The 16,004-nt window shown below is 36.7% G+C and overlaps 1 protein-coding gene across 1 annotated transcript in view; it reads left to right on the forward strand.

The window, feature by feature from the left end:
• Positions 1-16,004, forward strand: part of LOC132704476 (paired box protein Pax-6) — a 67,237-nt gene that overhangs the window by 33,465 nt on the left and 17,768 nt on the right. Inside the window, exon 5 of the mRNA XM_060674486.1 lies at positions 7,114-7,333. Within this exon, the coding sequence (XP_060530469.1) occupies positions 7,114-7,333 (220 nt within the window). The remainder of the gene's footprint in view (positions 1-7,113; positions 7,334-16,004) is intronic.

A 16,004-nucleotide genomic window follows, 5' to 3' on the forward strand; every position in this document is an offset into this window, starting at 1 on the left:
TTCAAATCGAGCACCCTCTACTTGATAGTCGAAATAATTAGCTAATAGAAGGCTCTGTCAATACAAATAATGTAAAAAACGGTTCGGGTGCTAATAACGAGCCCCGACCTCTATGATCTGCCGATAGATGGCGCCACGATCTACGTTCTTCGTTTTAGGGTTGCATTTTCACTCGTTAAATTCAGCACGTCGTTTAAATTTCGAATCCTAAAAAGCGACACTTATCATTACCATCACCGCGTCCATTGTTCGTACATACAGTCACGCGGTCGGCGTTGCCAAATTTCCGCGGCGAACCGCCCGTGAGCAAATGACTGTGGTTTCATAAATTGGACAATTTAATTCGACGGCTAATTCGGTTAGGGTTTACGATGAATTTCTTTCGGGTTCATTTTGAAATTCGCATTATTATATAGAGACGCTTCCCTTTCGGCATCAGGGGGCCACCCCACCCTGCCCCTTGAAAATACTGCGCCAGGGCTATTTCACATATGACCGAACACGAATTGTGCCACACGCTTTACTGATCCCATTCAAAAAATTTACCCCTCGCGCCCCCTTTTTATACCGCATTTCGATAACTGGTTTCTTTCTTTACGCAGTCACATCCCGCCGGCCTTTTCTATCACGCGATGTGCATCGGAAGTGATCGATTACAGGAACCGAGCTGCTGGCCATACTGGCGAAATCTGTTTGGGAATTCTCTACTTTCGTTATTTGTTGGTTATAAAGGGTGGTTAGTGTTTGTACCAGTAATTTTCTAGAGTTTTGCTAATAGTGACCCTAATGTGTATGTCCATGAAAGATCTAAATCTTCATCTTTATCACTGCCATTTCCGTATACTTTTCTTTACATTGCATTGTGTATTGTGTAAGTCTCGTGTTGGATGGTTTTCAAATCCATTCTCTCCAATCGAATTTCTGTAGCAGGACATCTGTTTCTTTCCTGCACCAAGTTTGCCCTCTGTTTTGCTTTTGACAATTACTTACAGAAGTTGATATTTTGTATTTTATATCACGGTCCCAAAATAACCAGTTTTTCTATATCTTTTTCCATCCTTCTCACCGTAAAATAAAACCAACATCTATACACAAAGATCTATATTTTGTAACTTCCTTCAAAGCCTCTTTGTACTGCTAGTTATTCTTAGTACTTACTTCAACTGGATTGATTTAGAGAAATTATTAAACAGTCAAAAAGCGTCAGCTGCCATGACAGTATAGAATATGGATCGCCTCAGAAATTGATAGAGAAATGCCGCAGGGTAATAATAAATACTGGTGCAGCAGGATTAAGCTGGGCAGCAGCTAGCTATATTAAAGAGGTCCACCAACAGAAAAATAATTTTTCACAATTGAAAAATCCATTTGAAATTCAGAGCAAATCGATCTAACTACAAAACTCCTTTGCTACAAATTTTGCAATCGTCTACGTATAGAACGAAGTTTAGTGTTTTTCGCCATTCAAGGACCAACAATATTAATCTGGTTAGAATAAAACCGACACTTGTTCCCGATTTTGTGGGAAGATCGGCTGTTTACACAATAGCCGCGCCAGATGCAATGTGCTGCAACTCGTGCTCAACTGCGTAACTGGCTTAGCCCTATCCCGTAGACGTTATTACGGCTCCATTCTTTCGGTGAAACGGAGCGGAAGTACAACACCTCGTCAACGCGATGTCAGTAACACGCCAAACTTTCCCCGTCCTTTTCGAACGCGTAAAATAATTCAGAGTGATTCATTAGTTTGTTCAACGCGGTGGCGCCCGGTTTCGCATGGATGTTTGCCCGTGACGTCACGCCGCGGCTAATTGGTAAACAGTATGATCCTTGCGTAATGCGGGAGGAAGGGTCTGTTGCGGGGATCGATCCTGACTGGACGCTCGGTTGATTCGAACTTTTATTTAATTAAACCAAGACGGTTATGGTCTTTAACTTTTACTTTTACCCCCCAACCCCCCTAGCACTGCGTCCTTAAAGTGCTATTGTGCTCTCTGTTTGCATCTACTGACTTGAACAAATCATAGTCTCATTGTAGCTACTCAATTTTACGATAGACTTTGGACAAAGTTGCTCTGAGATGCGGCTACTTATTTCCATACTTGAAAAAGTTGGTTCTAACTTTTGATGTTGTCTTCCAAATGATCAAGCATTTGGAATGACTTTACATAGCCCCACAGAAAGTAGTCTAGCGGTGTTAAATCACAAGATCTTGGAGACCAATTTACAGGTCCAAAACGTGAAATTAGGCGATCACCAAACATGTCTTTTAATAAATCGATTGTGGCACGAGCTGTGTGACATGTTGCGCCGTCTTGTTGAAACTACATCTCCTGGACATCATGGTTATTCAATTCAGGAATGAAAGAGTTAGTAATCATAGCTCTATACCAATCACCATTGACTGTAACGTTCTGGCGATCATCGTTTTTGAAGAAGTACGGACCAATGATTCCACCAGCCCATAAAGCGCACCAAACAGTCAGTTTTTCTGGATGTAACGATGTTTCGACATACACTTGAGGATTAGCTTCGCTCCAAATGCGGCAGTTTTGTTTGTTGACGTGGCCATCCAGCCAGAAGTGCGCTTCATCGCCAAACAAAATTCGCTTATGAAAATCGGGAACAACGGCAATCTCGTTTTGGGCCCATTCGACGAATCTACGCCTTACTTGATGATCGTTTGGTTTCAATTCTTCCACGAGTTGGATTTTGTAAACCAAGACCCTTCCGCAAAATCTCCCATAAAGTGGATGGAGACAGATCCAATTCCTGTGCTCGATGGCGGATGGACTCATTCGGATCTTCCTCAATGCTACGTTCTACAGCAGCAATAGCTTCATCTGTACGCACCGTACAGCGTCTCTGCGGATGCGAGTTATCAATAAGAGTAAACGTGGTGCGAAAACGTTCCATGGTTAATCGAATTAACTGCTCTGATGGACGATTTTGTCAACGACAAAATGGACGTAGTGCGCGATACGTATTCCGCACAGAACCATTATTTTCGAAATAAGATTCCACTATTTGCAAGCATTGTTCAGGCGTGCGTCTATTCATGATGAATTGCCAAACCAAACTGAGAATAAATCACTGGACAGCTGTTAAATCGGCCGCCATCTTGAACAGTAATGCCAACTTAACAAACAAAAACACCCATTATAACTGGTGGTAGCTCTGGAAATAATTTTTTTCCGTTTTACAAATTTTACTAAATTTGTCAAAAAAACAGATCTGGCAGTAAATGTTTAAATTTTACAGATCAAAAACTATAACTGCGCATAAATCAACTTGCTGCTTCCAAAAATTCAGCGGTTAACTTGGTTGTCAAAAGGGTGAAAGTATCTCTCGTAAACACAATCTTACACCATCCCATTCTCTATATTGTCGGCGAAAGTTTCGCATCATGTGCCCCCTAAAGTTTTCATCTCGGCTAAAAGTCCACGGGCAGTTACATCATTGATATAAATAATCGAACGGGGGGTAACAGACAGCGGAAACGGTGAAGACTGGGAAGCGTGATAGGTCAAACGATTCAAGTTCAGTGGAATGTGAAGAGGAAACGCCAATGTAAGGACGAAAATGCCTGTAAATGGGGTCGTTTGAGCGCCACCAGACATTCTCAATCGGATAGTTCTAACGCGATTGCGAGGAAATGACAAAACAAAGTTATTTTATATATATATATATTTTCTAAACGAAAATAACCCCCGAAGGTTTGCCTCGATCGGCAACGTTGCCAGTTCATGTGGCATTCATCGTCATAAAGGCAGATCTTGGCACGCCATTGGAAAGACTTAATTTAGATACCAGCTTGTTAATATGTTTTCGCCAAGATAGTATTGGTTACAGAGTTGTACCAAGATATTAGGGTGTGTGAAAATTCGAGTGTTAGTTTGACTTTTATCTACATGTGGAGAGAGCCGTTTACTATTAAACCAGGTCTAATTTGCCCTTTGGACATCAGTAACTGTTTTTCCATAAAATCCTTCATAAAAATCAAGAATAATATAAATTCGAGAACAATCTCTATTAGTCTCCGTCCATAACTGTAATATTAGAGAATAAATTACTCTAAATTCCTCTGAAATCGACGTTTCGTGGGTAGATTATTAGCCGTGACTAAAAAGCTCTGACAAATGGGACAATTTGGTTTCAGCAGTGATGTAGAGCGTGTGCGGGAGCGACAATTTATGTATTTACTCTTTATCCAGCTGCTATTCGTGATACAAGCTTTTCAAAGTATCCTACGTTAAAGTCAGAATCAGGTCGATGGCTGGTAGAAAGAAGTAAATGAAGAAATTCTCATTAGATATATAAAGGAACTACAGCGTGACCCAACGAATACTTTCATTGTTTGGCATTGAGTTCAATGCAAAATTCTTTCTTCTTATAGCGTGCAGTTAGTACCAAATGCATCTCGCTAGGATTCTTGTAAAATGGAAATAATTTTATTTTAACAGAATAAACATTAGACATTTTGGACATAGTATTACGTACTATTATTTCTTCTATTAACATTATATAGAAAGTAAATGACGTTATAATTAACGGGTCTATGGTCCGCTGGATGAAGTAGCCAAGCTCCCACATTTTGTCCTTTTCTTCAATGACATGTACATTGCACTTCCTATTTGGCTTCATCAAAGAGTAGCTTATAGTCTTTCATTTTGAATGTCGTCTTGTGTTTTGCTACAAATCGCTTTAGCCCATATTAGTTCTCTAGCTTATTCCGACATCACGGTTTGCGCAGCACAATTACTCTGTGTTTGTCTATTTATTTTTGGTGGTTAAGCGTAACTTCTCGTTTTCTTCAAGATGAAGTTTGAGTCTTCAAAAACATCTGGACTTATGTATTGATGGTAATTTTCTGCATGGCATGACTTAAAGGTTAGAAAACCTGCTTGTCAAAATCCCTCTTCGCTTCCAATACTAACGACTATTACTCTCTTTTTATGTTAATACCCGTTAACAGGCCTTCCATGAAAGCTTGGCGAAAACTGGTTATCTCTTGTCACAAAAATTTTCTTCTGTTCCAAAGTTAAGTTTTTCCCGGGCAAAATCCATATTCATTTAAGTGGTAAATAAAATTTTTCTAGTTATGAACGGAATAAATGCGAGCCTTGCCAAACTCCATTAAAATCTTATCTAGAGTGGGTCTTTTTTTTTAAATAAAATGAGCGAATTTTTTTCGACTTACGCTTTTGGTGTGTTCATCAAAGACTTTTACTAATCTGCCTGAACTTTTCCTGGGACGTTCCACTTGACCTGCTTTTCAACTCAAGTCGTGCGGTCGGCAAAGGTATTTTATGAAATTATGTACATTTAAAATAATTTTTTTTTACTCATATATACTTGTAAAGGCGCTGCCATAAGTATGTTTTAATTATTCTGTTATTAAAATGATCATTAATTATGTTTCTGACAGTCATTTTATAACGGGAGTTCTCTCAACAATTTTAATGTTATTAGTAATTCACACCACTCCAAAAATATAAATATAAAGATGTCCTCTGAATATGAAGTGGAAAAAATGGGTCCAGATTTAATCCCAGCTTTCCTTAGACATGACTGTCATTTTGTTTTTGTTGTTTGTGAAAATGTATAAAATTATTCCCGTACACAAAAAAAACTGTAAACTTATCGGAAATTTCCGTAAAGTTTTAGAATCTCTCCTACATGATCAAATATTTCCTGTTGTTAAGAAGCAAATAGTCCCCCAACAACATGGTTTTTTTAAAAGAAGATCAATTACCAATTTAACGACTATCTCACTATCTCCAACGAATATATCTTGATTTTTCAAAATTGTTTGTTCGCCTAGATCAAAAAATTCTAATCCACAAGCCTTTGGATTTTCCGGATCGTTTGTTAATTTGTTTTCTTCATACTTGTCTAACCGCACTCAGTAAGTCCATCTCTGTGGCTGCACTTCCGATGAATACATTGCTTCCTCGGGCGTTCCTCAGAGCTCAATATTAGGGCCATTATTATTCAAACTATTCGTTAATGACATTGACATGACCTTGATGTCAGTTTTTTTTATATATGCGGACGACGCGCATTTTTTTAATAAGGATTGTCTTACTCTTCAGCGTAGTTTGGAGCAAATCGGCAATTGGTTCCTAAATAAAAACTTGCAACTTTTATACAGCCAAGTCAATGTAGTCTCCTTTTACCACCACGAGTGCAGCTGTGAAACATGACTATCATTTTTTTGATTAAACTCTCTTCCACTCTAACACTTTTTGTGACTTAGGATATGGATTTATCGTACGTTGGCTGCACCAGAAGTGATAAAAATAAGTCATACGTCAGGTTTAAGTTGGAGTTTGCATTAGTAGTTTAGTCTCGTATGTACAATTGTCATATTAACAGCCTGGAAAAAATTCAGCGTAAGTTTTTGAAGTATGCATGGTATAAGTTGGACGGAGTATATCTCACACAAAGCTTTTCGCATGCAATATTATTTAAAATTTTCTGCTTCCCCGTATTAATTCTAGACATACATTCTTTCTGTCCCCTCCAAGCACTAATTTTTTTAAATTTTCACTAATTTTCTCAATGTGCTCCAAGTACAATGCTCGACACTATTTCGACTTTTTTTCGCAATCTATTACTAAGGCAAAAACATTATTGCCCCATTAACTATAATCATTAATTTCAGTCTATTCCCACTCTCTAGACTTTCCTCTGTAACTATTTAATACTTTGTACTACAACCTACCTGATAGTTGGACTCTATGCGTATTAATTAATTAGTATAATTAATTTCCCTGTGCTCAGTCACATAATAATAATGAGGGGGGGGAGTAAGTAGTCAAAAATAAGAACAAATATATTTATTATTATCGGATTTAATTAGAACAGGGACGGAAAATTATTTTTTCTGGTCACGAGCCACTTCGGCGGTTTTCGGATTTTTATTCACTCAGTGAATATAGTATGCAACACGCCAAACGTCTTCAGTCACTCGTCACAAATTTGTGATTGAAGTGAGCTATAGTTGTAAAGAACTTTTCATTTAGAATCTTAAATATAAATCATACTATTTTGTAACCCTGATGTATTCGGTTAGCAGTGCCGTGATTGGCGCCATTTTTATTGTTCCAGGTTTCGTCCATAAATCGCGTGTTGCGAAATTTGGCATCGCAAAAAGAACAGCAGGCAACCGCGGCGCAAAATGAATCGGTTTACGACAAATTGCGGATGTTCAACGGGCAAGCCCCCGGGTGGGCCTGGTATCCGGGCACCCCTACGGCGCCCCATCTTGGACTGCCTCCAGCGCCCACGCTTGCGACGCAAATTTCCAGAGACGATTTGCAAAAGAGGGGTGAGTGTGTATTACGCTCGCGTTGACGATATTATTCGTCGTTTTGTGTACGATTTGGTGCACGGGACGCGCAGGGACGTGGAATTGCAAATTACTCGTCTATCAGAGTTGAGTTTAAGGGGGTTTGTCGCGACGTTTAAATTTGGATTCACTTTGAATTTTTTTTTATAGGCAAAAAAAGGGAAAGTATATCTGGGTTTTCCTTCAAATATCCAAAATTTTATAAAAATTGGTTAACGACAAAGTTGTAGCAATCATATTGATTTTAGAGGCAACAAAGTGCTTGCGTATAAAAACTCGTTTCTTAGAAAATCAATTTTAACCATTTGTTTTACTGAATTCACTTTTATATGAAATGTCTCAAAACATTTTCATCATTTTCTTGCTGCTAATTTTTTCAATATATGTTTTGACAATTTTCGTAATTTTTACCAACGTACACAAACAGTCTTGACACGCATACAGTATAATAATATGTTTACTAGGTCACTTCAGAATCACAGATTTTTGGTTTCAATTCAATCTCAATAACTTTTTTACAATTAATGAGTTTTGGTTTTGGTTGCAATTGCAAGATGTGGTTAGGAATTGTGTTTTTTAAAAACTCGTAAAAAGTGTGTGCACATTTGCACAATTTTTTCCAAATTTGCCAAAAAAAGTCGTAAATCTTTGTTCGTAAGAAGTTTGTGAATTCTACAAACAAATTTAGTAAAAAAGTTTAAATTCACAAAATTTTCACGAAATTTAGTATAGAAATTGTGAATCTCAAAAATAGAGGATGTGGCCCTTCAGAGAGATTATTTTTGTAATGGAAAATTATTTATTTTGTAAGGACATACGAAGCAAAACACAAAATAATTTCAAGAGTAAAAAAGTTGCACTATTAGTGGCTTATAATATAAGTAAATAGCAAAAATTGCAAAAATCCCAGTGGCTTACACCTCTTTAAGACTACTATTCGTTAAGAGAGCGCTCTACTATTATAAATGATATAAATGAATTTCAACAAAATCGAGCAAAAAATTATTAACGTTTTATAATATTTAACAGCTCGTATCTCGCACTCTAAGCAATTCCAGACCAACGTTTATGTGAACTTTTTTCTTTTTTTTTGCCGGATAACCATTCACCAGTTCACCATGGGCGCATGTCTTTTGAGACATCCAATAGATAGAATTTTTTTCAGTGAAAATACCTCCTTTTGTCAACTTTGCGATAATTAAAATTCTTAAGCAAGAGCGAATGCTTGAAATTATTTTCGCGTTTCTGTAATAACCCCTAGTGGGTGTAATTGCTTTTTTGGTTTGTTAAACCCGGTTTTGCAAATTTTTCTTGTATTCATCGCAGAGTGATTTTTTTAAGCTGAAACAAATTCACGTCTCTTCTGTTTAATTTTCTTTGCTGTATCGCTTAAAGTATCGTGAGGGTGTTCAAACATTTTCGGAAATAGATGCCAATAACTATGAAAAGGCTTAACGTATTCTGGTAAACTAGAAGAGGCTAATAGTAACTAACGATATGATTTTTGCTACGTTATTTTAGGTTCAAAATGTTAAATGAGCATTTACCCGGACTGCATTCTGACTGAGCTACAAGCTTTTGAAATTTTAAAGATCATTTCAAAGAAACCCATTTATTGTTTATTTTCTTATTTTATTATTTTTCCTGCATAAACTAAAGTTTTCAGTCTTCCCCATAAAAAATAATCCAAGAGGTTAAGGTCAGGTGACTTTGCTGGTCGAGGAACTGCTGAACCTCTTCGAATCTACCGGTTTGATAACCGCCTCATTGGTCCGTTTATAATTGAACAACGTCTCACGGCCATTCGTTATTTAATGATCATTGAAAATGATCTTCCAACATTACTGGATGATGTTTCGTTCAGCACGATGGCGCACTTTGTCACAAGTAACAGAATTTCTCAATCAAAATTATACAAACCGGTGGATTTGAAGGGGTTCAGCAGTTTCTTGGCCAGCAAAGTGACGTGACTTAATCCCTTAGATTCCTTCTTGTGGAGAAGCCCGAAAACTTTAGTTTATGCAGAAAGTATTGAAAACAGAGAACAACTGATAGCTAGAATTATTCATGATGATCCTGAAACTGTTAGCAGAGCTACTAATTCAATTCTAAGAACATTTTGAACAACTAATTTAATAAAATAAGATATAAATAAATAAAAAATAGAGGGGTTCCTGTAAAATTTCAAATGCTTATAGCTAAGTTAAAATAGCGTTAAGTTTAACACCCTCCCAAGCTAAGGCGGTCATGTCTTGGGACACGCTGTATATGAGTACTTATTAATGTCAAATAAACACAGAATTTATCAAATAAATATAAATAAAAATATTTAATTGATTATTCGTTTGGAGCTTAGAAATTCACCCTAGACTTTATTGCAACTTACCCGTTTTCAATTAATTATCATCACTCCTTTTACCTATTACCTTATCTCAACTATTTTTATACGAGAAAAATTTGCGCCACTGACTTTTTAAATCACTTTCGCTGACTCAGAGCCTCAAAAGCAGCTTCCTTTTTTCACACTGCATGTATTTTGCGCAATATTTAGCCGTACTTAAAGAGTGTATTAAACATTTCTAGTTAATTATAATTTTCTTACCCCGTTTAACCAGGCACTAGAAAATTTCGTGGTTAATTTACTTTATTGGGATTATGATGACCGTCAATACAAACCTTTGGAATAATTAGTCGCGCGCTGATGAACCGCGCCGTTTTTTCTTCGGAACGAAATTAAACAATTACCGAACGCGGTATGCGAGCTAATTATTAAATTACATTAAAATGCAATATTCCACAACGACAAATTGTAACGTTAATGAGAGAGAGAGAGAAAGATGCGGCGCCCCGGATTTCAACGAACGCGCGAATGAAAACGTTATTAGCGAAATAAAACCGAATGCCCATTTTGTTTGAACTTTGGAATTTTGTATGAATAGACTTCGAAAACGGGCTTATAATATGTTTAATTAAAATCTGGTTTAATCAGCGCGAGTATAATCGGGAAAATTGATGAAAACGTTTTTTGCGCTTGTAATTTCGTTCGGCATTCGTTGACTACGCGACGGGTTTTTTTTTCATAAATGAAGACTCCCCGGAAATGCACCAACTGTAATTCGAAAAAAATTTTCCACAAATTGAATGAATGGAAAAAAAATCAAAGAAACTTCTACAGGCAGCAAAACCTGATTTATATACCTTTTGCCAAATATAACATTTCCTCTAGATCACACTGTATATTGACGCTGGGAGTCTTTAATCGCTTTCTTGATGGAATAATGTTTTAACAATTTCTATAGAAATTTAGTCAAAAAGTGTCAATTCACTCTTTTTGTACGAAATTTCGTATAGAAATTGTGAATCTCAAAATAAAGATGGATTATTCGGCACTATTGCAAGCCCTCAGCGATATTATTTTTGTTATGAAAAACTAGGTTCCAGACGCTGCAGTTTGATGAGATATTTAAGGAATTACCTTTTCTGAAAGGAGGATATTCTGCCAGTCCCACAACTTTCTAGTGGCACTTTTTAGTAAATTATTTTATTTGTAGGCTCAAAGTAAAATACCAAAAAACTCAAGAGTAAAATGTTGCACTTTTTGTGGCTTATAATCTAAGTAAATAGCAAGAATTGCAAAAAATTAGTGGTGTACATCTCTTCGAGAACACTATTCGTTAAGATATTCTTTTATCACTATAAATGACGTTGAGAAAATCAACAAAATTGAGCAAAAAAATATTTAACATATTGTAAATAAGTTGTTTTAATAAATATTTAACGTCTTGAAATCTAAGTGTTTCTACTTTTATATGAATATTTTTTCTTGTTTTTTGGATGACGAATCTGCAGCTAAAAGTTGACGTATGTTTTTTAAGAAATTCTTTCCGTGCTTTATTTTAATTTTATTCGATAATAACTTTTTTATATTGTATAGCTTTTATTTCATTTAAACTTAAAATTTAAGGATTTTCTTATAGTTGGTGGGCCGAGTGGTACCTCGGCACGCATATGACGGCATAACTCTTGCTGTTGGAGTTAAGTAAATTAATGATCTTTCTGTTATCCTTCGTCTATTAAAATAAACTTACGTTTGCCGTGCATGCGTATTTTTAAAACGGTTTGCTTCCCTGCGTTGCACACATTCACTTTTGTTTGTATTCACACGCAACATGTAAACTTGTTAATAATTTAACAACTTAACGGCTTGCAAATATTAAATACAAAAACTTGTTTTGCAATACCAATTTTTCCCTAATTTATGCGAAATTTATATTTCTCTCTCATTTCATACGGTCGACAATATAGTATATTTTTCTAGAGAATTTCCTTAAATGGATAATAAAAAATATACTGTTGCGATAACAAAACCAATGTGTTTTTTTTTTTCAGAATAAGGGAGAAGCGAACTTTCGTTTTACTAAAGGGTTTTCGTTTGATGAAATTTGGCAAACCATGTCACTTTAGTGTTCACTTTTCTTTTAAAAATCTTAAATGGAATGATTCAATTCAAGGTTTTTAAAAGCAGTGGTTTTGTCAAAGTTTTTTTTTTGAATTATAAAGAAAACAACTTTCGTGTTTTATCCACGGTTTCGAAGTTATTCATATAAATGCAATTCGTGCAACATTTACTTCGACGCCCAACCAGTCCAATCACATAACCCAACACTATCCGAAAAGGAACAAAAAATGCATCGGCTCGCCAATCGACAAAAGCCGTCACCGTTCGGAATTATAACAATGCCGAAATCCTTCAGGCCTTATAGTGCCGTGATCCTTTATCCGAAATCTTTCGGAATCGGGTGGAAAACAAGTGTGGTACGGATGTGAAATAAACGGAGAAGCAGGCAGTCAGCGCCAGAGACGTTAGCGTCTCTATATATTTCCCACCCTGTTTTGCGCGTCCCTATTTACTTCCGCTCCTGTAAACTCCACCCTATTTCATATCCACCCTCGCCGCTGCCTGTTTCATTCTCCTTGTTTTATTTCATCTTCTGATCCTGTTCCCCGGATCTCCCCCTCCCCCCCCCCCCCCACCTCCTTCGTCACCGCGCCCGCCCCCTCCTCTCGTCTACTTCCGCCGCCGCTTTCGCACGGTAGGGGAATGCCTGGCTGTTTATATTTTCTGCCGACGAATCTCTATCCCGAGACTTTGCATAATTTCGGACTTTTTCTGCGCCATTCTATAACGATCGCCGTTTATGGGTATTACCTTTCTTTCAATTTTCGAATGCAAATATTTTATTTATTTTTTTTTTCGCAATCCGTTTAATATTTCATCGAACGGCGTTTCGAAAATGATGGCGGTAACGAAGACGCCGACGCATGGTGAATTGCTGATTGCAAAAGTGGATTATACAAAAGATTACTCGCGCAAAAAATTCTTTGATGATGTACAGTCGAACTTCGATAACTCGAATTTTTGATAAGTCGAACCAAATTGGTTAGCAATAGCGTCGAATGTAGAAAATGCGTGTTAGTTTGTCTTCGATAAGTCGAATTTTCTCGGGGAACCCCCTAATTACGACCGATCTTGACCTGTCTTTTTAAGGTATCTATGCAAGCAGTTCAGTTTCTGTGCTTGCTAAGTTCATTTGTATGACTTACTCGTTAATACTAAGTGAAAAATACTGTTCCTATTCAATTTACACATTATATTAAACACATTCTTGGATTTTTTTTTACTTTAAAAGCTTTGTCTGTTGATCAAAAATTCAAGGTTATAAAAGAAGTGGAAAGTGGCTCAAAAAATAAAGATGTAGCTGCGAAGTATGGGATTTCGGCAAGTACAGTGTCTACAGTTTTGAAAAATAAACATTCAGTCATCACCGCAATGGAACGTTTCGAAGAAAACAAAAACAATAACATTACACTAATGGATTGTGTTGACGACGTAACTACCGCATGGAATATTGACGTTAATCCTGAAACAATTTCCAATTGTTTTAAAAAAGCCGGTTTTGGTCAGTATTCTGAATGGGAAGAAGAAGATGAGATTCCCTTGATTTTCCTAAGTGAACGCCTGAAAGAAAAGAGTGAAGACCAAATCCAAATAGAAATCGAGTTTAAAGCTTGGACACACATTAGAGGTAAAGCAGAAGGTAGCACCATCAACTATTTTATACGTGTGGATGAGGATATTGTTACTTCAGAGTTTTGCTACTGATGAAGATATTATCGAGTGCTGCAGATCCGAACCGGTAAAGTTAAACATCGAAGATGACTGCGAAAGTGACACGATGGAGGAGGAATTGGAAGATGATTCTCAGCAATCACCTTCAAATGAATTGGTTAAAAATTCGTTGATTGTCTTGCGTTCCTATTTGAAAACCAGTGAACATACAACCGATTCCCTCTATGATTGTTTAAATAAAATTGAAGCTTTTGTTGAAAACCAGAATAAGAAATTCGGTCGTCAGTCACAAACAACTGACTTTTTTCCAATGAAAGAGTAAACTTTAATATGTACATACATACATACATACATATGTACTGCTATTTCATAATTTTCGTTTTTTGTTCATTTTTAAAAATGAATGAATAAATTTAATGTTCATTCACAAAAAAGTACATGCATTTGTAGTTTTTATTGATAACTCGATAACTCGAAATTTTCATGTGTCAAATCGCAGGTCGACTTATCAAAGTTCGACTGTATATTAAATACATCACAAATGAGGTAGCCTAATATAGTAAGAGGAAGAAATAATTTCCAATCTAACATTCAGTTCAATAGTAGTGGCAGTCGTCGCTCTGTATATCTTTTATTTGAAGATATTTTTATCATGAAAGACAATTCCTGAAAAAACAGATTTTAATAAGTTCTTCACTTGTATCTTTATGGTAGTCCACGTGTATTCTATAGATAAAGTTAAAGGGTATGTGGAACGCAACCCTGAATGTACAGGCTTTCCTAAAGGTGTGTCCATACTCAACTTGAATTACTTTTAAGAAAAACACCTCATATCAACATATGTCCTGAACGTTTTAACTTTCGAGATACTTCGTCTCCAAGTGCCTATCCGTGCCGGATGTTGGCGTTCAGCATGGCTATTTTTACATTGTCGATGTCGATGTCGAATTGTTAAACCACGATCTAAGGTTTGCTAACCGAGAACCCGGTGCTCCCCTGCTCTCTGCTATCTAGGTTCCTCGTTATTTGACCGAGATTTATATTCATACGTCGCAATACTTCTATGCTGGTAAGTTTTTGTGTCCAAGCTATTTTTAATATTCTGCTGTACAGCCATAGTTCGAATGTTTCCAGTCTCTTGGTGGTTTCTTTAGTGAGTTTCTACGTTTCTAACTATTCATAAGGACAATGTTTATTTGACTCTCATTGAACGTGGTGTCAGCAAGCAAGCATCTTTAGAAGAAACAGCCACATTGACGAAAATTCCAACATCAACTGTATGGAAAATTGTGAATAATCCCATTTCAGCGAGGAAAAAAAGAAGCGATGCTGACATTTTATCGAGTGTAGATAAAATTTACCAGTTATACGAGGAACAAGAACAAAGCGTGCCTACATTAGATATCTTAATTAGAAGGCATGAAAAAGATGAAACCGGTGTTAAATGAATACATCCCTGCCTTACCCCTCACAATATTCTTATTTGTTCAGTGTGCGTTATAATTATGTTTAAATCTTTAGGATTCACTCATTCATTTTATCGTGTTGGAGTCGGTCAAATGCTTTCTGATAGTCTATCAAGCAAGCAAACACATCACAGCTGACGTAACTGCATCTCTGAAAACGCACTTGAACACTAAATAGAGCCTCTCTTGTGCCAACGGCATTCACAAATCCAAACTGATTTGGTGCAATCTGTTCTTCACAAAGCCTACATATTCTTTTGTGTATTATCTTAAGAAATAACTTTAAGAGATGACTCATTAACCTTATTGTTCTAAAATCACCACAAGTTTTCGCACAGTGTGATGAATTCTGACTTCAACCAGTCTGCTGGAATTTCCCCTGTTGACTAGATGTTGTTAAATATTCGAGTCAACCATTTTGTTTTATCCTCATTCAGTAGTTTTATGAATTCAGGGGACACTAATCAGATCCAACGTCAGCCCCTGGATATGTTTTGAGAGATAGGCAGCATAAAGTCTATTTAGTTTCTGACTATTCTTCCAGGTTCATCCATAGGAGATTGCCACGTAAATAATTTTCTGGATGGTAGTTACTGCAAAAACTACCAGTGTGTCTCCTCTTTTGTTTCTTTCACACAGTCCATAGGGTCCCACAACATCCAATGTGCGACCCTCTCCCAATTTTGAGTTATAATCCCGTCTTTTCTACTTATGTCAACTGGACACGCTTTCATTTGAATGAATGCTATTCTCTCTGATATTGGGGTAAAGGCTTTCACATATTGAGCTACTTTATTGCTCAAGATAAGACCCACACCGTGTTCATGTCTCTCAATTGCAGTGCCTGAAAAGAGAACTCTATACTCTTCTTTCCATTTCCTTGATTGTGTTGTGGATTTTGCCTTGTTGGTTCATTGTTTTTACATTCCTGGTTGCAATTCTTAGTTCCGCTCTGGTATTTATTGTTTTAACGTCTCTGCTTGTAACTATCCCTCCCGGAGATCCGATTGAGAGACTTACTCAGGATATTGATTTACCTGCAAGCATAGCTATT

Source organism: Cylas formicarius, unplaced genomic scaffold (genome assembly GCF_029955315.1).
Source record: "Cylas formicarius isolate icCylForm1 unplaced genomic scaffold, icCylForm1.1 PGA_scaffold_7__23_contigs__length_41026272, whole genome shotgun sequence".
NCBI lineage: Eukaryota > Metazoa > Arthropoda > Insecta > Coleoptera > Brentidae > Cylas > Cylas formicarius.